General features: G+C 36.5%; 1 protein-coding gene across 2 annotated transcripts in view; it reads left to right on the plus strand.

Moving 5' to 3' along the window:
- The window catches only part of TAFA2 (TAFA chemokine like family member 2), an 86369-nt gene that overhangs the window by 16717 nt on the left and 48612 nt on the right, over positions 1–21040 (plus strand). For both annotated transcript variants that reach the window (XM_083860417.1, XM_083860416.1), the window contains exon 2: positions 19467–19573. In XM_083860417.1, the coding sequence (XP_083716543.1) occupies positions 19467–19573 (107 nt within the window). The remainder of the gene's footprint in view (positions 1–19466; positions 19574–21040) is intronic.

Below are 21040 nucleotides of genomic sequence, written 5' to 3' on the forward strand. Positions count from 1 at the left end.
GATGGGGCTTTGAGGAAACTGATGTATGGAAGGTGTCCCTCCCCAGGGCAGAGGGTTGGAACTAGATGATCTTGAAGGTCCTTTCCAACCCAAACCATTCTATGGTTCTGTGAATTGTTATTTCCTGCTAATAATTCCAGGATCAATTTTTCAATTCATACATACTGTGAAAAAAGATGCTTAACTTCACATCTGAAACCTAACAAATAAAAACTGCATCTGCAGCTGCCAGTGCTACAAACTGTCATAAAATAACTATGAATCTGGACTGATTTCCATGTGAGTGCTATTTTGCTTTGCTTTTGTCATGGAGTGAGAGGGAAGGTGAATTAATTGAATACTGTTCTTGAGAAAAACAGAATTGCTCATAGTAACAAATAAACCTCTTCTAGATAATGAAACCTGATGTATTTTTAAATTATAGTGTTATCTAGACTGAAAACTAGGAAGAGTATTGCAGTGCATTTTTCCTCTTGGATTAGCTTCAGGTGGATATTCCTGGGCGGAGTGGCTCAGTCTGTAAAATTTGCTGGTGGTGGCATTTTACTCCTCATGGACTTTGTCAGTAGAATCAGTGATTTTTACTAGTTTAGGGATTAAGATCAACTACATTCTTAAAGAGTAAAAAACATCTTTCTTCAGTATCCTGAACATATTTGCAAAAATTAAAAAGCATTAAAGAAAAGCAATGTAAGTGTAAGTTAGCAGAGTCTTCCTCTAGAAGTGTTTGGTTCTTGTGCCAAATTATATTTTCAGCTCCTGTAGACAGATCTCCTTGAACTGTAAGCATTTGTATTGGGATCATTATTGTGGGAAATATAGTATGATGTGCCATGTTGCCTCCATTGATAGCCTCCATTTCTCATCTTTCCACTGATGAGAAAAAGACAAGAGTCCTGGCTGGTCTGGTATTCTCTGAGTGTCCTTCAGATGGGAGGGAGAGGAGGCTGACCAGATATAACTGTATTTCTGGGGATACAGATTGTGTTCCCATTTTTTTTTTTGTGTGTAGTGGTTTTGGCCTTCCTGGAGAGAATGGTCAAGATTAACTGAAATGTTTGGGTTAACTGACCAGACATAGAACGGTCCACATGAATTAAAGTTCCATTGCAGAGTTACTGCGGTACCTAAAAAACTATAGTAAAATGAGAATGCAATTTGTCCTGTAAGACCAAAATATTGTCATATGAGTTCTTAGAACTGTGAACTGAAATCTGATGTAATGGACAAAGTTCCATGTTGTGTCTCATTATGGAGAGCTTTGATTTCTGTGTAACTGAAGTGTAGCCAGAAGTTATATTTTTGTTTACTTTTCAGGCTTCAGAGGTAAACATTTCACATATTGAACTGGAGATGGTATCTTTTAGCCCAGTATCAACCTTTATGCATTTCTTTGCACTTAATTATTTAGGTAGTGTCTTTGATTATTTTTTCCTCTAATTTTAATGTTAGCATTTCACCCAGATTTCACTGAGTTTAATACTTTCCTTCTTGATACTAGTTCTTACTTTTGACTGTTTCATTCTTAAGGCAGAAGCAGTGAATTAAATTGTATATTAAAATCAAGGATGTTTGCTTTTTTTTTGAAGTAGCTGTCAAAAGTGTTTTTCTGTGAAGCTTTTAGTTTTTTATAATTTCTTGTCGGTTACAATTTTTGAGCCACAAATCCAAAGTACCATTCAACACACGAAGAAAGGAGCCAAGGCATTCCTTTCATTTGTTCTACCTTTTTCTTATAATGGCCAGACTTTAGGCGTCTGCTTATCTTTGTGCCCAATGAATACCTTCAGTGAAGCTGCTAGGAATAGGTTATTTAAATCTATCTCATAGGTTGAAAGTTTTATGACAGTTCCCTCAAATGTAGAAGAAACCAATTTCAGTATTGCTCCACTGAAATGCTGATAGATCTGACATGTCACACATGTTGCCAACCTCTGCTGCCCAAGTGGAGCAGGTACCACTTGTGTGGAAGTTTAATAAATACTAGAGGTCGATGAAGTTGGACTTTGTAAATAATGAGCTTATACTGTTCTGTGGTTAATAGATGGATGAAATTACATATAATTTTGCTTGAAATCCATACCTGTCAGTCTTGAAAACTGCAAGTCTTTTTCAGGAAAATTATTTTGATATCCTATTCCCTATGGATGTTTATACGTAAAGGCATGCTGCAGCTATGATGGAATTGTTCTCCAGACATAGAGGTTGTGGCCATATTCTGGAATTCATTCAGGTCTTTGACCAGCTTATGCATGGCTGTTTGCACATACAGAACCTAATGCATTCTGGACAGGTAATTGGTTGTCAGAATATTCTACATTATTTTGTATACAGCTTTCAATTTGAAAGAATATTGCTGTTGTAACTGCAAGGGAAACTAGCCCATAATAGCAGATGCTGTTACCAGGCAGTTAATTTGCAAAAGGCCAAGAATTAACACTTTAGCTGTTTATGTGGCACACTAATTTTTCTGCAAAAGGAAATCTGCATTGATGAATAATTTAAATCCCAGTCTCCCTGCAAGTCTATAATCACGTGCCCTACAGAGACTGGAGTACATTCTACTGTGAGCATTGTGCAAAAGATTAGTAGCTCCGTGGTGGCAGTGCTGCTATAACAGTGTGAATTGCACTTTTAATTTGTCTTCCCATCTGACAGAGCATCTCATTATACTTACAAAATTTATTTTAAATTATACTTTTAAAATTCTCATTTGAAGGATATTTACATAAAAAAGGTGAAGATTAAATAAATTGTTTTAAGTCATATCAGCAAATCATTTTAATGAGACCATCCTTTCTTCTTGCATTTGGAAAAGAATGTGCATTTTATTCCCACCATGTTTAGTTCCAGTCAGTCAAACCCAGCAACTGGATACAATTTTTTACATTATAGTCTAGATATGAAATGTGTGATAAGCCCTACTTTGTGTCATAAAATTATGCAGGCTCTCTAATAGCTAACTTGTTAGCTATCTTGAGCTGAGAAGTATTTTATACAAAATCTTATATAAGATGAAAACTTCTCTTTTTTTCCCCATAAGTAGTACTGAGCTGAAAATTATTACGTTTTGTTAATCAGATTAAATTGTGAGGGAGTATACACATAAGGTCCTTAGGCACACATTTTTAATAACAACATTACATTCCTTTCACTCCTTCTTTTTGCCCTATTTGCTCTTCCTTAACTACATTATTGAAATCTAGGAAGCATAATAGCTGATCTATTTAATGGCACATCATTATCTTCCCACAGCATAATGCATACTATTCATTCTCTCATATTATTCATTAATCCATTATATTTATTCTATCCTAGTCTTTGTGTAACAATGTAAGGAATCAGACTTTCACTGTACAAATGAATAATATTTTGCAGTACTCAAAGATCTCAATTAATATCAGTGACCTGCTAATTTGATGGGTCAGTTATTGGTAGGATTTCATGTTAGTTGGACACTATTTGTTGTAGCTCTTGTTTATTTTTCTGGACATCTGCTGCTGGAGTTAGTACTGTGCTGAGCATGGTACAAAAGCTGTGGGCATTTATAGTGGCTTCAGTGTGAATGGGATTGGACTTATGTGAAACACTTGTATTTAATACTTTCTCTTATAAAATATATGGGCCAAGTCCTTTAAGGTGAGGGTAGGTTTAGGAGGCTGTTGGCAGTGCACTTTGCTTCTGGCAATTGTTTTCCAGCAGAGCACACTTCATGGGCTGTGGCTGCTGCTGCCATGACTGTGTGGGGGGGCAGGAGCTCCCCTTGCTGCAGGACAGAGCTCTGAGGTCACTTCGGGGCAGACAGGATGCTCCAACTCATGTCCCAAGCTGTATTCCTGTGTTATGCGTGGGTTGTCAAGAGGTGGTTTTACTGCTCTTTAGTTTCTTTTTTTCTCTTATTTGCACACAAGGTATTCTCAAATATTGCAGTTATTAACAATTGGTGAGGCTTTGGGTTCAGATCCAGATTCGAACTTCAAAGGCTGCTGGGAGATATTAGGACCTACATTTCTGACTTATGTTACCTACTCTTGTTTTTCATATTTCTTATTTGACAAGAAGAGTTCATGAAAACTCTTAATTTTTATACTATTGTTCTAAATCACTTTTGATTTTGCAGCATCTGTAGATTTAGCTTGGAAAGAAAAGTAGAATTAATTTAAAAATGATTTTTTATTATATGCCTACCTGACTTGTGCAGCTGTAAATTGCCCACATTTAAAAATAATATAAAAGTAGGTATATAATGAAAGGGTAAATAATGTCCAAAATGGACACCGGTGTTTATTAATATCTTGTGTCTCCCAGGAACTGAAGGTGTAGCCCCAGTTCCACAGAAACTGGAACATGTCCTGAGTTGTAAATCCAAAAACTTTTCCCTTTTTCCAGGCTAGAGAGATCACCACCTTGCATACTTGGCCCTAACTGCTTACATGCTCATGAGCTGATATTCCTGTGCATACCAAACAGCAATTAGATTTCATAAAGCTATGCAAGCATTTTGGAAAACAAGTCTCACTACAGTTTTAAAATCAACTTCCACCATCTGTTTGGGAAAAGCAGTGGGTTGGTTCCTTGTGAACTTGGCAATTAAATATGCTAAAATATAGTAGTGGCAGGATACAATATTTGCCATACCTATTAAGAACAAAAGCTAAACTCCAGCTATGTTAGACCAAACCTCAGACCAAGAGTCACCATCTGGCTACCAGGTTAATCAAAACTCTTGATACTCATCAAACACTCTCAACTGGAATACAATTTTAGTAATGAATTTTAAAGCAACCAGAGTTAAATTCTGATTAGAAAAGCAAAGTTCTTATTTCAAGGGTTTAAAAAGCTGTAAAGCATATAAAACTGCCTATTATGGGCTCTTATATTCAGATTATTTTCCTGGTTTTTGTTTTCAGATTTTTAAAAATTATTTTTAGAAGACAGCAAGAAATGCAGAAATTTTAGTAGTTATCTAATGTTAGAGAGATTAAGGCCAGCACAAGAACGTGGTAGACTACTGTTCTGGTTTTTGAAATAATGAAATCACAGCTTTTTCCAGGTGAAATGTCATTTCTGCTCTTTCCAGTAATAAAGAAATCTAACAAACACAGAATTCCTTTTAAGGGTATGTCAGAACTTCAGATATTCTGGAAAACTATGTTGAAGAATAGACTTATTTCTAAATCTTGTTTGGGTATTCTATTTCCAGAACCAGTGCCTTAGAGAATTTGAACAATAATTTGAGTGGAGAACTCTTCATGGCAGAGGATTACAGTGAACGAAATGCTCTCAAACAAGCACACTTCAGTATCTGGCGTAAGTGTGCAATTGGTGCTGCTCTACCAGGAGGATGTAGTTATCATAACTGTGTGAAAAGAAGACATGGCAACTGTTTAATGTACTCTTGCTGGATAAGTAAAGGATTCCATTGAGTGGGCTTCATCTCATCCACCCCTGCTTTTCAGATTATTAATTCATATATACCTACTGGCATCACTCAAGCAATAATAAAACATAGCATTTTCATTTTTTATTAGTATTTGACAAATATCATACTTTGAGGAACAGACCACAATAGAAAATAAAACCAACTTATGGTGAGGCTCAAAGACTAACTTTTTTTTCTTATATTGCCTGTAGATGAGTATTTCTGAATTACAGCCATCATGAGAAACGTCCCATTTATCTTTTACCTCACGTAAAAGATTTTCATTATAGCTAGGCAAAGAATTGATATTTGATGAGCTTAATCTGGTTGACAGTGCATTGGAAATATATAATGGTTTATATTTATAGGAATAGTACATATTGGGTGAATTGCTTTCCCATTTCATTCCATTGTTTTTTTCATATAAATACTTTGCTCATCTTGCAGTTAATGAGATGACAAATAGTTTGAGATGACTGCTAAACTTTGAGGTCATGACATACAGTTTGGGTTCATAAGCCCTATGCTATCTTAGGTGAAATACAATGGAAACATAGGGTTGGAAAGGACACTGCTCTCAGTGTGTAGAGAAGTGTCCTCTAGACACTTTCTTTCAACTGGATTTTAGTCCTCTTTTTTTCTGTTGAAGAAACATGAATTGCCACCATCAAATAAAATATATTAGACTGGACATATAGGAGCAAGCCAGCCACTGGAAATACCTGAAGATAATAGCTTTACAGATTCATGGCTCTTCTTGTTTCCAGATTTATTTCTGAGATGTGAATGCATTGTTGTGATACCAGTAAAAGAGGAAGGGGCATATACTATTACCTATTAAAAGAAACAGAAAAAAATCCAAACCAGAAGGATCAGTCTTAATTAATAGACTTTTACTTCCATTTATCTTAGTAGCTTTTGTTAAAGATATGCATTCCTGTGGTAAGTAATTTTCATCATTTAGGTAGCATTTTTTAAACCACTAACACACTTTCACCTTGAAATATCAATTTTATTTTTCTCTGAAATTTCAAAGCTTACATAAGGGAATTATGGGAAAATACCCCTTTCCAGAATTTGTGACTTATTTTCTGCAAATTGTTTATATTCTTACATTAATATTAATTAAACATGAACAATAGTGATAGAAGTGAATTTATTATACTTAATATTGCTATCCAGAATAAATTTCCATACAGCATCTGTAGATAATTTGGAAAAAGAAACATAAAATTAATATGTGACTCCACTGATTATTTCCAAACCAAAAATTTGGCAGTACTCGCCAAATCTGATTTTCTGGAAATTTAGGTTCACGTTTTTAAAGCTCTTAAGGCTTTATGAAAATGGATCCTTTTGTTTCATTACCTTTAGAAATCTCATTTTCTATGAAACTGTGAAGAATAATTACAATTGAAGTTTTTGTCTAATTATTGGACTTTGGGAGCTTTCAAAGAGACACTAAATATCAAAGACTCCAGAGGAACAGAGGGGAAAAACTGTGCTTCCTTCACTGTGCAACTGAAATGGAGGCCCATTGTTAGCAGCTGCAACTGCAAATTATGCAAGGAGCAATATAAAAGCAGAGAATGTCCTTTCTTTAATCAGCGTTGTAAGAAGAGCTTTCACCTTTAACAGGCAAGGATTTTGGGAAGCGTGAGGCAGATAGCTGTTAAAATGAAATAAAATTAATGGATGCAGAAGGAAATATGCTTTGGCTTAGGTTGCATTTTGCTTCTCTTTAAATTTTGAAAGCTGTGGTGATTTTCCAAAATTAAAAGAAAATATGATGAACTGCTGATCTCAGTATCATACATATAGTCTCCTGCAAGTCTGACAAACTTATAATGATTTCCTTTAATGGTGATGGCACTGCAATAGCTATATTTGTGACTGAAATGATATGGAAATATTATTACACCATTTCTTTCTTAGTAAGTAATATATGAATGGTATTATATCTGTGCTCTTGCAAAATATAACATTCCCTTATTAAAACTCAGTCATCATTCAATTGAAACAGCATTCTAAATCTTATCTTTAGAAGTTTTGGCAATTTTTTCATGTCTTTCATTTATGGCCATTCTTATGTCATACTAGATAATTCTGTTTCTTACCTAAATACCCTCTTCAGGTCTTACACATTTAGAGAGTAATGCTCTCTTATTAATGGACTCACATAAATGCCTTTCTGAGACAGCACTAAAAGAATCCTAGTTGTCTGTACTGCTCTTGTGTGTTACCAAATTTAGATTATTACTGGCAGAAAATTAGACGTTAGTTGGTCGAGTTCCTATACAGTTCCAATTAATTATTACAAAATCAAGAATGAAAAGACCAACCCTCTCTTTAATCATGGGTACTACAAACACTCCCTGTAACCTCTTGTTTAGAAACAAGATGCATGAAATTCTGAATATCCTTGTCTCTAATACTGGTGCTGCTTATGTAGTTGTTATGAAAGAGTAATGACAGACCTTTCTTTAATAATACTATACAAATAAAAGTAAATAATTTTTTGTTGTTCCACTAAGCATACATAAGAATGCAAATGCAGAATTTGTTAGAAACATTTGAACCTGTTGTAAACACGGTAACATCTGAGTATTTTCTGGGCCAAGTCTGTATTAGGAAGGAATATAACCTTTATTCAAATTTTGTTCACTCTTATAAACTCCCAATTGAAGGACATTTCACATCGTTAGGCTGGAATTATGAATAATAACCTTAATGTTTTATTGATAAAGTCAACTGAAGTGTACTTAGGCTCAGTCCTTTACTCGAGCCCTGTCTGCCAGGGCAAAATGAAGCCAATGCCTTCCCTCTGGGCTGGAGGATGTAGGTGGTGAGAAGGGCAGGTCCTTGTTGACAAGTGTCTGTCCCACTGCCAGTCAGTAATTTCTGAGGCTTTCCATTTTAGCAAGTCATTTTCTGTGTTATTCACCTAAAAGGGTCAACCTACTCATCTTAGCAGTGTCTTTATTGGTAGCTTGGCCACCAGACTCAGGGAAAAACTGTCAATAATCTGATATCTGAAAATGGCAGGTATGGAGCCAGTAAAGCATCTAGTTTGGCAGTTTTGCAATGAGTTGTGCTTTTCTTAACAGTAGAGTTGCTTGTTAGGTAAGGTAATAGGTTAGGTAATACTCCCTGTGAAAAAAAGACAGAAAGACTCTTGTCATTAATTGCATTAAAAGGTAAGGGTTTTGCTGTTTCACAAAAGGGAACAATTCACTGGGTAATTTGAAGTAATTTATTCTGAATTCTATGCTCTAAATTAGGGGGATGTACTGCAGGTAACTGCTCCCTGACTTTGGTACACAAGCTGTCTTTTCCCTTTGCTATGGTGTCACAGTAGGAATAATGGCCCTAAAATGCAGATCAGAACTTGTTTGAGGGCCTCCTGAATGACAGGTTCCTTTCAACTCGCCATTGAGTTTTTCTGAGGATCTGAAAAGGCTTTTCAGATTAATCACAACCAAAAGGGCATCTCATCCAAGTATAAAATAATTATAATAATTATCTCCTTCCTCATGAGATTATAGGGTTGCATCTACATTAGCAAACAGTTTATCCCTACAGAAGTGATTTTGTAAACCCAAACTGTTGTTGCTGGGATCCAATGATGTCCACATTATATTAATTTAGCGGAGGAGAATGTTTTTTATTAGCCCTTGTGTCCCGAAAGGAACACCCCTAAACTGTAGGAATGCATTAGGTGCACTCTCAGGCTCATCTTTTGATTTTCATCTAAAAGGGATTAATTTGCTGTGAATCATTCCAGAAACATTCCATGATGTGATCCAGACCATAGTACATGGAGAAAATATGAATATTTGTTTGAAAATTGAAGTCCAGCTTTAAATTGAAATGCTGACATAAATGCACCTTGTAAGAGTCCAAGGAACTAGAGGAACAAAACACTGTTTATTGATTTGTTTTGTCATTCATTCTCCTGTTGTGCTCTGCCTACAAATCTCAAACTATGTATCATGCGGCAGGAAGCTGGGTATAGAACTTTTGAGAAGTGCTGGTAATGACTGGTTATTTAATGAGCTCCTGGCTATATTCAAAAGCCATTGCAAGACAGGCATAATACATGCCAAAAAGAGTGCATTATTTCTTGAGGTAGACTCACTTGGATGAAAATCAGGGTTGAAGCTCCATATGACTCTTACATAGCTGCTGTTACCCTTCAAAAGGGGATATTTGAAAAGGGGGTGGGAAATTGATTTGATTTTTCAAGGAAAACTGCCATTTAGATACTTCAACTATGATTAAGCAATGACCTGGCTTGAATTGATTCCTAGCTAGCCATCACAAGGATACCCTGAATTTTCTGTCTTCAGTATCAGCTAGTATTAATAATATCTTATTGTTTTAGAATGCTGACAAGGAAGTAGAGACTGAGAGTCGGAATTGTCTTAAGATATTGGATGGTTCTAAAGATAGCATTAGTTATTGTAGTCTATGCAACAGATTGGATAAAGTGCCAGGGCCAAAACCCCGCTACTATTTGGTAAAGTCCTGTGCAGAGAGGAAAAAGCCATTTTTTCATTTCTATGAGTAGAAAATTCATATTTTCTCCTGTGCAGGCATACCTCTCTGAGTACAAGGCACTGTATCTGTATTACCTGCTGGACTTTATGTTCTACTTCCCAGCTGGAGATGAAGGTTATTTATGCAGCGTGGATGCCTTTCTTTAGCATCTCTCTGAGTGAAAAAAGTCTTTTTCTATGCATATGCTCAGGAATAGACAATTGCATTATGTACCAGATCCATATTTTGGATGAGTATAGTCTAACTTTTATCTCACTTGTTTTCTTTGAAAGTGGTTCCTGTGGTGGCTGTGACAAAAAGGCATGTGTTAGGACTTGACATTAAAAGAGTGAAGGAACACGTTCCAACCGTGTTTCAACCAGGTTTACTCCCAGCTGACAACTCTCCTGCCTTCTTAGTGTGTTATGTCAGCTGTTAGAGCTATATTGGTCATTGCGCAAGCAAGATTCATAGTTTCCTGTGATTTGAGAAACCTGTCATTTTTATTTACACTTTAACCCTTACTTTTAAGCGTGGCCCTAAATGTGTAGGAGTCAGGTATAAAACATAAATTAGGCTCAGACCTATTGTTATTTGTCAGAAGTGCTACTCTGCCTATTGACAGATATAATTGTCATGAAAATAGCAGGGGAAAACTTAGTCTGAGTCCTGCTTCCCTGTTCATCTGCAGAGATCTGTCACAGTGTTATTTTTCAGAGGAATTCTTCGGAAAAAAAATTAACTTTCAGTTGGATATTCGTGCAAAAAAATCTGAACATACAAATTTCAGGTCTAGCAAGACTATGTAATATGATGGCCTTCCCCCATACTCATATCCACGTAAGAATCCCAGAATTAGTCCTCCACTATCGATTGAAGACATTATGTTTAAAACAGTAGTCACTTTAAATAGATCTCACAACAACAGAGATTTTGAAATTCCTGTATCTGCACTTTAAAAATAGTTCTAATGGTATAGTTTCTTCTGTTATCTGAAAATACTTGCACTTGAAAGTACATAATTTTTAGGTTCCACATCTCTATATTTTCTACGTATTTTCTACATTTTCTTTGTTTCTGCTCTTGCAGGAACTTCATATCTCAACAATTGTTATGCTTGCCAGTTTTACATTTCCATGTTGTCGTTGTTAAAAATAAGGATGACAATGTGAAGATTTTAAATTTAAAACATAAGTGATAGAAGAGACAGCGATTTCTAAATCAAGTGAGGGAGTCTTAATTATGGAATAGTCACCCATGCTCAACAGTTCGACTTCAACTCACTGAAGTTAGTTAAATAGCAGTTTATAATCCACCAGTATAGTACTGTGACTTTTTGGGTCACCTTAAATTTTGACACAGAGATGAAAATTATGCCTTGAAGATGTTAAAACAACAAGAAAGTATATTTGTCTTAATCAAATGTTCATCAGTATAGTTAGTTTTTGGATGGAGAACAATATGGGTTCAGGTAATAAATGAGAACACTCACATTTTTTTTCCTGTGAAATGCAACAGCATTAGGAGTTTTTCTGAGGAGAATGAAATGACATAGAAGAAATCACTTCACTAATAAAACTTGCAAAGAACTTGCTTATAGTTCTCTACATGAAAAAAAATACTTCTTGTGTTTCTGGACTAGAGTACAAGAAAGGAATCATGGTATTGATATAGAGACAAGGCTCTGGAATCACTGAGCTATATGTCCTGATCCTGCCTGCTGGCAAGGTATCATCTAATACATTTCTTCTGGATTTTTTTTTTCTTTTTTTTTCTTTTTGCCTGCACTGTGTTTATTTCTAGCTGATTTCTCTGTTTCCCTTTAACGTTTCCCTTGGTTCACAAGCCAAATTCTTTAAAACTCCTTCTGTGATAGAGACTTTAATCCCCTGACTGGAAGACTGTCCCCATATTTTTATGGGTTCAGTTTCACTTCCATAAAGATGACTGGCCAGAACTGTATAGATTATTCTGAATGATAGTTTAAGAAACTTCATACTTGTCCTTCTGTGTCTTTATTAGAAATATATAATTTAAGAATGTATATGATGTGCCTTTTTCACAGCCATCTTGTGTCATATTGACACTGATGTGTTCTTCGTGATCAGCTTAAATAAATGAATTGTTTTTACATGTGTTGTTTCAGATGATGAGTTCCCAACTTGTAGCAGAAATGCTATTAATCCCTGATATTCCCTTTCAGTAGTCCATGCTGTTGCTGCATGGAATCACCTGGATTCACCTTTCAGTTCTTATAATCCACTGAGTCTTCAGATTAATGTAGAAGTTCTGTAGTGACACTGTAGAAAATGCTATATCTAAAACCAGACAAATTATATCTACTTCATTTCTTTGTCTGGAAAATGAGTTATCAAAAAGAGCTGTTGAGTTAGTCTGGCACGAGCTACCTTTGTTAACACTGCTTCATTTTATCCTATGTTCTATTTACTTCCCTCTCTTTAATTTATCTTTTTCTTCAAAGCTTTCAAAGCTCTTGCAAACTGAAGAGGTCAGACTAATAGGCTTACACTTGCCCAGATCATTTTTGTCCTTGCTTTTAAATATGGGTACTTCAGTTCCCATTCTCCACTAATATTTGATGCTTTCTCTGTCTTCAAAGATTTGGAGGCTTATCTCTGCAACTGCAATGGCCTTTATGAAATCACAGTACACCTAGTGATTCAGATCTTAGTGAGACATTTTGTTCAAAGCTCATTGCACAGTTATCTTCTTTTTTTTTCAAAGTTAAGCTTTTGATTGGTTGGTGAGAAATGAATAAAGAAAATTTAAATAATCATCTGCAGGAGGATCACATATAAGATATAAGCAAATACTGCTGCCTTGATGATTAAGTGAATAGCTAGTACCCCATGCTCCCTTAAGCATAAAAACTGGGAGAGAAATAGTTTAAAGTGGCATGATAATATCAGAGAAAATGATGAGAATTGGAGCCTAAGTATCCTCTAACACTTCATGGTCAGAGATTATTTCACAAAGGTGCTGGACATCATTGGGCATCTTAAAGATATTTTAATACCTTGGATGTTTAAATATTTCATAATGTTTTATGTTAGCACTTAAAAACTCAGTAAATAAAACATATAGGTTTAATGCTAGATTATTACTTTTAGTTTTATGTTTTCATTACTACATAGAAGTATAGAACCTAACCACCCAAAAATTCATGGCATTTTATTTCTCCGTACTGAGTAACCTGTCAGCATTAATGTTCATTAGGTGCACATTCTTTTGCTGGTCCTCATGAAATGGCCAAGAAAGAAATTTAGTCAGTTAAATATATCTGTATTGTTTGAATTGAAGCTGGCTAGAAGGGCTGTTTGCTTTTTTCTTTGCTTTCTTTATTGGTTTCAATTAGGTGTTGTATTGGAAAATTAATGAAGACGAAAATTACTATCAACTGTGTGTACAGAGAACTGGGATTAATCTGGAAACAGGGGACATTAACATTGATAGCAGTTTAGAGGGAAGATCATTCATCACAACCATACATATGCTTTTGGAAGAAATAAGTTCTTTCCATCATCTCTCAGTATTTCTAGCTGGAAGATGGAATGCAGCTAGGTGGCTCAAGCATTTTTATACCTCTGGCCATTTGAGCATTCATGCTTATCAGATTTTGGAAACAATAATATATATGTAAATTTCACATCCAAGTGCTATGAGACTGTTGGCAAATGTAATTACCTGTATGTGCATCTGCCTACAGTTTCCTTCTGCTGGGAAACTAATTGAAGTATTGAAAGAAGAATTTTTTCTTTGTTTTGTTTTGTTTATTGCATGTTTTCATATATTCCATAAATTTTTATTTTTCAGATATTTGAGATATTTTCTTCTCTTAAAACTCTCTCTTCTTATAAAAGCTCACTTACTAATCTGTTTCCAAGAACTCATGTTGTGTACATACATTTCTGTATATGCTTAAATTTAAGTATGTGCTTAAGTTACACTGATTTAAATAAAAGACAAATATGGGCATACATATCAATCATATGCTAAAGGACTTTTGGCAACATTTATTTTTCCTCAGAGCCCTAAGTTTTAGCACAGTAGTCTTTCAAAACCCCTCTTTTTGGCATCAAACCCCAAAATCTTCAGTTTGCTTCCACTGCTATACTTAACAAAGTAACAGTGACAACATTAGTGTATTGGTCCGTCTAGAGTGCTTGAACTATTTCTGAGTATTTTAGTAGTGGGGTAAACTCTCTATGACTACTTATTTTGGCTATTGAAATATCCACACCATTAAACAACTTTAAAAAAACTCCACAAAACAGCAAACTCACCCTTTTTGCTTTATATGCAGGGATTTCCCACATCTCGTATGTGAGACTAGAGTGCATTGCCAGGCTAAATGCCTATATTCTTCCTTTCATTGCCCACCTAGAACAAAGGAAGTAGCTTGTGAGAATGTGTTCATGTTTGTCCCCCAGCTTCCTTTTGGAATCACAGTGCACTTTGTGTCTGTTACAGGCTCTGATGTATGAAGCAGAAAGAAGATTGACTTTCACAGGCTGCTTTGTACCTGAAGTAATGAGAGTGGCAAATTACGTGTTCCCTGAGCAAACATGACAAGAATGTCATTGAGGGAATTTATATATATGCAAATGCACAGGGGTCACATCGGTGTTATTTTTACAAAGTGACCTTATTCACCAGGGGGGCATTTTTAAATCTGCATTAGTCTACACTGGAAAGGCTGAATAAAACTGCAAATACCTGCATTGTGTGGGACGTAGCAACTAACACAGCTAATAAATAATGTACGATTCAACACAGTGGAGAAGATAATTTGAAGAGCTGCATTATTTCTGTGCAAGAGACTTGGGGTCTCAAGTGATTTCTACTACTCATTCAGGCTTTCTCTGAAGTAGCAAATAAAATGTTTGTCATAAAAAGAAAACTAAGAGGGTGTGAGACTAATTTTCTATGAGATTTTTGTCTCTTAAGCGTTTTGTCATGATTCAGTAGAGAAATAGACATGTATCTCTTTGTGAACACTTGCATTCAGAGGGTCTGAGTATTTGCAAAAGGCAAATGGACCTCACTGACAATGAAACTTCCCACATATGTAAAACAGGAATGGATGAATTTTGAACAACTTCAGAGAATCTGTTGTTTGTAAAGAAAAGAAAAAGAGGAACAGAGAAAAATGCTGTTACCCCTAGGAAAGAGATGCGAATTTTATTTGTGTGTCAGCTTTTAAAGGAAGAATAAAAGCTATTGTTCCCTTACGTTTTTTACTCCTCAGCAACACAGATGACATGAGTTTGTACCTCACACAAAATGAGAAAGCAAGGTAGTTTAACACTAGTCATACAATATAAGGAAATTTTAATTTCTCCTTTAATTCTGAACTGTTGGCAAGGTGACTGATCTCAAGTCCAGAAACAAGGAAGAAAGTAGGAACACAAAAGCTTATGGATGCTACATTGAAAAGTGCATGGCATTTTTGGTACAGCTGAATGGTTGGACTTCATCTGCTTTTGAAAGTGAGGTGGAGCAGTGACAAGGAGAGCCTGTGCAACACTAGAGTGTATTCACAATTTCCTGTTGTTGAGCCACAGACGGCAGGAAGAGGTATTTCTGCTGATGTGGCAGCTTGTGAAACTCCTCTGCAGCATCAGATATGGTTTCTCCCTGAGAAGAAAAATCCTGCAATTTTTTGTCCCTAATCACCAAAACATCCTATTCTTGAGTTCATGATACCAGACTGGTGTTGGTCTCATAGAGTGTGCTTATGCAAAAGAAATCTTAGGGAGCAAATGTAACGAATCCTATGAATGTATTCCCGTGTTATGGTGTCAGTGAAGAGCTGGGCACAACAGAGTCATCTCACACTCAGCCACTGTCTGTTTGAATTATGTAGGTGACATCTTTTTGTTATATTTTGAATGTGTTCCTGAATCACAAAAGGAGCTATCTTTCTTTTTTCTTGCCTCAAAGCACATTGAAAAATGAACTCAAACACAGCAGACTTTCATGTCCTCTTTTGTGTGAAAGTGCAGAGAATTCCTTGGGTTTATTTCCAATATGTTGGGTTAGAAACTGTAGGAATTTTTTTTGTTACACATAAAGCTCATGTGTAAAATTGATTTTCAGATGTAGGTGTTTCCTATAGCATGGCTATTCTCTGTTTTGATCAGCTTTGGCTTATGTAGCATTATTGAAGGCTGGATGGATCACAGTGAGGGAGAGGTTTTGCCGAAAAGAAAGTAAATAAAATAATAAATGTCTCAAAAAGAAAACTATTCAGGTTAATATCTATAGTTTGTCTGTGGAGCTCTGCATTACCTCTAGTCAAAGCAGACATAATTTCAGGGCTTATTTGTCCTACTTAACACAGCCAGTTATGTTAGTGTAGTAACAGTACTGAAATGGACTCAATTTTATTTCCTGGATGCACTTACTCGACATGGATCAGGGTTGCAGTAGGCTAATAGTTGTTTCAGAGCTGAGGTCAAATGCTATCTAGTCTCTGTGTCTTCTCAGTGCTCTTTCATGGGCTGTTTTGCAAATCCATAACAAAAAGCGCAGCGTCAGGGTTTCAGAGCCCAAGTGATAATGCATGCAGGGAGATACTGAGCATATCTCATGGCCTCTCTGTTCTCTCCTTCTTTTCTAGCTCTTAGCTCACTTTGTTGATGATGTGCATCCATCCCAATCTCTCAGCTTCTTGGACTTTTTGTTTCTAGGGCTGCATTGCTGCAGTGTGGTCCTTGTGCATAGCAGGACTGCTCAGAGCAGAGAGCTTCACATCTTGTTTGTGCTTATGCAGCCTCTTGTCCATCGTTAGACTGACCGCTGTGTGTGACAATGCACACAGCCACAGGTCTGGGTCTAGGATTATATAGCGTAATTACTTTGAAGTTTAACACCATCTTCCAGCTTTTTCTGTTTGAGCAGCTGTATGTTATGAATGCTTTAACTGATCAGGTTTTTTTTCCGTAGTTCTTCTGGTGGCCTCTAAACTATTAGTCCCAAAGTAGAACAGCTACTTGCACTGCTTTTCTCTTAATTATGTCTATTATGGGACTACTATTAGACACAGTTCAGATTTTTGTCCTTCTAAAGGTGAATACCACAAATAACTAGTGCCGAATAATATAACAGGTTTGTGGTGCAGAACATGGTGTATAGTTTTTCTCACAACTGGGAAACCTGGCAATGGCAATGAGCCCAGATTTTCTGTGTCAAAGCTGAAACCCTTCCCTGACTTTGCAGGAAACTCTCTCACTCAGTGCTACCTTGCTCCTTTTTGGTGTGCTTAGCTGTGTGCAGGGGATTTGTATCTTCACTCTGCCATGCATCCTGAGGGCTGCTGTTCTCAGACAGAGAGGTTGGTTTTCTCTCTTTCCCCTGCCACTACTGTTTTTCCTGATGCATTTGCATTTTCTGATGTGCATTTGCTGCCAGTCTCACAGCACAGTGAGGGAATCTGGCATCAGCAGAATACAGGAAGAAACTGTATTAGATTCAACCTTGCTTTAATGGTGCAAGTCCCACTGGGTTTTGAGCAGTGTTATGTAGGTGAGGAAGAAAGATTTGATTTTAATGAGAGATGACTTGGCACCAGCAGCATAACAGGTGCAGTATGAGAATCTAGAGTGAAAGAGTTAATTCATATTCTTTTCACAGAGGTAGCTGTGAAAGAGCATATGCTGAATGTGCATTCCATCCTCATTTTTTTATTCTTATTTACAGTGACAAATAATGTATTTCCCTTTAGCTTTGAGTGGTTCATAAACCTGGAGCTGATGATGAATATGCAGTTTACACTCCAAAGGCACTGGAATCAGTGCAAGAAGGCAGACCTTAGAGGGGTTCGCAGCACACTGTGATCTCTGCTGTGATTATTAATCAGTCAGGCTTTCAGGGGCACATGCACCATCCTGGCTACAGCACTTGATTACTCCTCTCTCCTTTTGCTTGATAAATGTGATATCTAAACCTCTAGGAAATACATAATAAATGTGTGACTAATGTAAAAGAATGCTGAGCTCTGTTTGCTCTGAATTCATATTTAAAAGGGTTTGGTGCACTCTTCAGTAGGCTTAGTTTCAGTCATATTTTCTTACACACAGCCTGCTGATCAATCTCCTGGAGAGCAAGATTGGCAGTTCTGGGGGTAGTGGTCTGGTTTGAAGTCTGGAAGTCATAAGTGGAGTTGTGGGATGTGTGTTGCATTATCAGTTTATGGTGCTATATTTGAAAGAAATTTTCTGAAAGGAGAGGAATTGTTTTGAAGAAGTGGGAAATGATTTGGGACTTTGAACACAGTACTGGTTAAATCTGTATTAGAGCAGTCTGCATTTCAAAGCTGGGGTTCCCCAAGATAGCATTCTAAATAAGCAGAGGAAAAGAGATGCACTTGAATTCCTTTGGGTTTCTCATGAACATAATAGGAGACAAATGTGGACCTGTAACAAAGCAATGCATGTTTTTCTGCTCAGAAAAACAACCTAGTTTCAGGCATTAGGGTACAGCAACAATTTTGATCAAAATTTCAGCTTTTCTAGTATAAATGTTTGAAATGGTTATCATTATTCTCTTGACCTATCAGCAGAAACATGACCATTGTGTAGAGCTGTTTCATAGTCAGCTCCCTAGGATTCTTCCACAGGGAAGAAGTGAGAGAAGAGCTCATTACTGTACCTCTTGCCACTCTCTGCGCAACTGTAATCCTTAAGCACTAGAGCCGACATGCCTGAACTTGTCTTTTTGTCAGGTAGAGGGGTATTTTGTCTTTGGAAGAGGTTACTGAGAAATAAGTCATGTGTTATCTTGTGCTTGAACCACTCTGGTGGCTTGCTGTCACAGTGAAAACATCGCTGAGCGAGATGAGGGAGCTCTGTGCAATTTCCCTTGGTGCAGTAAATCAAATCTTTTCATTACCCAAAGGTAGACAGGAGAGAGGGTAGTGAGTCTGCCCTGCTCTACTTCTTGTTTCCAAACCACTCGGGTCTTCCTAACAGGATTTCTCTACAGGAGGATTGGTACACGAGCCAAAGGTCTATTCAAATCTGTTGTTGCCTTAAGACTCGTGGGCACAATCCCAAGAGAGCTGCAATCCCAAAAGTTAAAAACACCACTGTATGATCAAAGACAACTGCACTACTGTGACTGGCTGCACACACAGTAGTGGAACTACTCAGTTTATCAAAACCTGCTCAGAGATACGTGGGTTCATCCTTCCTGCCAGCTTTGGAGTCTGCTGTGGTTATGAACACTGTTTGTGCCCTGAGAGAAATGCTAATGATGTTGAATTCTCCTGGTACTGACTAGGGTGAATGAATGCTGTTAGACCAGAGAGGGAGGTTATGTTGTTGTTCTGTGTTCCTCACTTAGAGCCAAGCGGAATTTAAGACTTTAGGATTGTGAACTGGACACTTATAAAAACTTAGTCAATTCTCCTTAAATTAAGAAAAGGATGTCTTTTAAAGAAATCTCAAGATAAATATTTAATTTTGTGTATTTTTCTTTTCAGGATGAATAGAAGATACTTACAGAAAGCAACAAAAGGAAAACTGCTAATAATAATATTTGTTGTAACGCTGTGGGGGAAATTAGCATCTGGGGCAAATCATCATAAAGGTAAGAAATTCTATTCTGTTCTATCATACTATTTTATCTGTGGCCTCCATCAACAGATTCAGAAGGGCCTGGTCTATCCGACCTTTTCTCCTCATGCATATTCATGTTTTCTGATACTGGTTCAGAACTCTCAAAGAGTGAGAGTTTTCAATGGATAGACTTTTACTAATTTATTGAAAGTAATTTTGTAATGATGGTATAGTTGAAACAAAATGCTAAAAAAGTGTGGTAAAATTAAAAAAAACATAGTGAATATTTTTTGTCTCATAAAAAGAGTTGTATCAGCAGATATTTATGGTGTAAATGAATTCCTGGAATGAACCCTAAAAAGAAACAAGTTTTAGTAACTTATATGATGTTTCTGTGTGCAGTTATCTACCAAGACTAACTTAATGTATATTGAATGAGATTGTTTCATCATTGAAAAAAGGCTGCCACTTTGCAGTATTGTCTGTTTTCTATGCTTCACTCCTAACAACTGACCAAGAACTTTTTGTGACAATGTGAAATTTCTTTCCTCTTGGTCATTCCAGCCCTTAACATGCATGCTTGTACATACCAGCACAATCTGTGATAGATTATTTAATATTATAAAAAGGTCTTTCTTTCACGTGTGTTTCTGTTAACCCTAACACAAGGAACAAGGTCTCCAGATTCACAAACTAATGCCATCTTATAGGCTAATATAACTTGAAATGTGATGTGCCGTATAACAGGATTTTGAACTCCATTTCTCGTTGTCATATAGTGTCTGTTGGCTGTTTATATGCTTATACAAGATCAGAATAAACTCTAACAGTCTGGATAAAGTAAGGATGGAACATGATTTTTATCACAAGCTAAGGAGCTAAATCCAGAGAAAAGATTCAAAAAACCCTAGTTAGTTAATTTCTCTGGTTTCATGTACATTTTATAATGTTCACTCTGATGACAGGATCTTATGTGTAGGTATTTTTATATATCAAGCTGCTAGGTATTTTTCTGTTGTGTGAAGATACTTTTCTTCAAAAGTCTCCACTGACTAAGGACTTCAGGATGCAGAGACACTTTCTGCAAAGTCTTAAACAAGTTGCAATTTGACTGCAGACAAAACAGAATCTGATGTGGTCCTGCAGGCCACCTGGTGGGCATCATGCCAGACAAGAACAGTAAAAATATGCTGATACCATTTGCTGAGCCTTGTTCCCCCTCCAAACCGGAATACAGATTTCTGCTGTGGCTTCCCAGTTTTGTTGTCTGTTGGAAAAGAGCCAAGACATCCTAGCCTGCATTCAGAATTCTTTTGCTTTGATTATTTCTCTTATCCAAAAAGCCAATATCCAGACCATTTTGATTCCATACGCAAGGGCTGGTCAAGCTGTGTTTGCTTCTATGGAATTCAGACTTTGCCAAAGTATGCTTGCAGTACTTTTTGGAAAGCTGATGAGTAAAGCCTATCACCATGTATTTCATAGAAACAATTTATAA

The sequence above is a fragment of the Zosterops lateralis genome (assembly GCF_965231275.1).
Source record: "Zosterops lateralis genome assembly, chromosome: 4".
NCBI lineage: Eukaryota > Metazoa > Chordata > Aves > Passeriformes > Zosteropidae > Zosterops > Zosterops lateralis.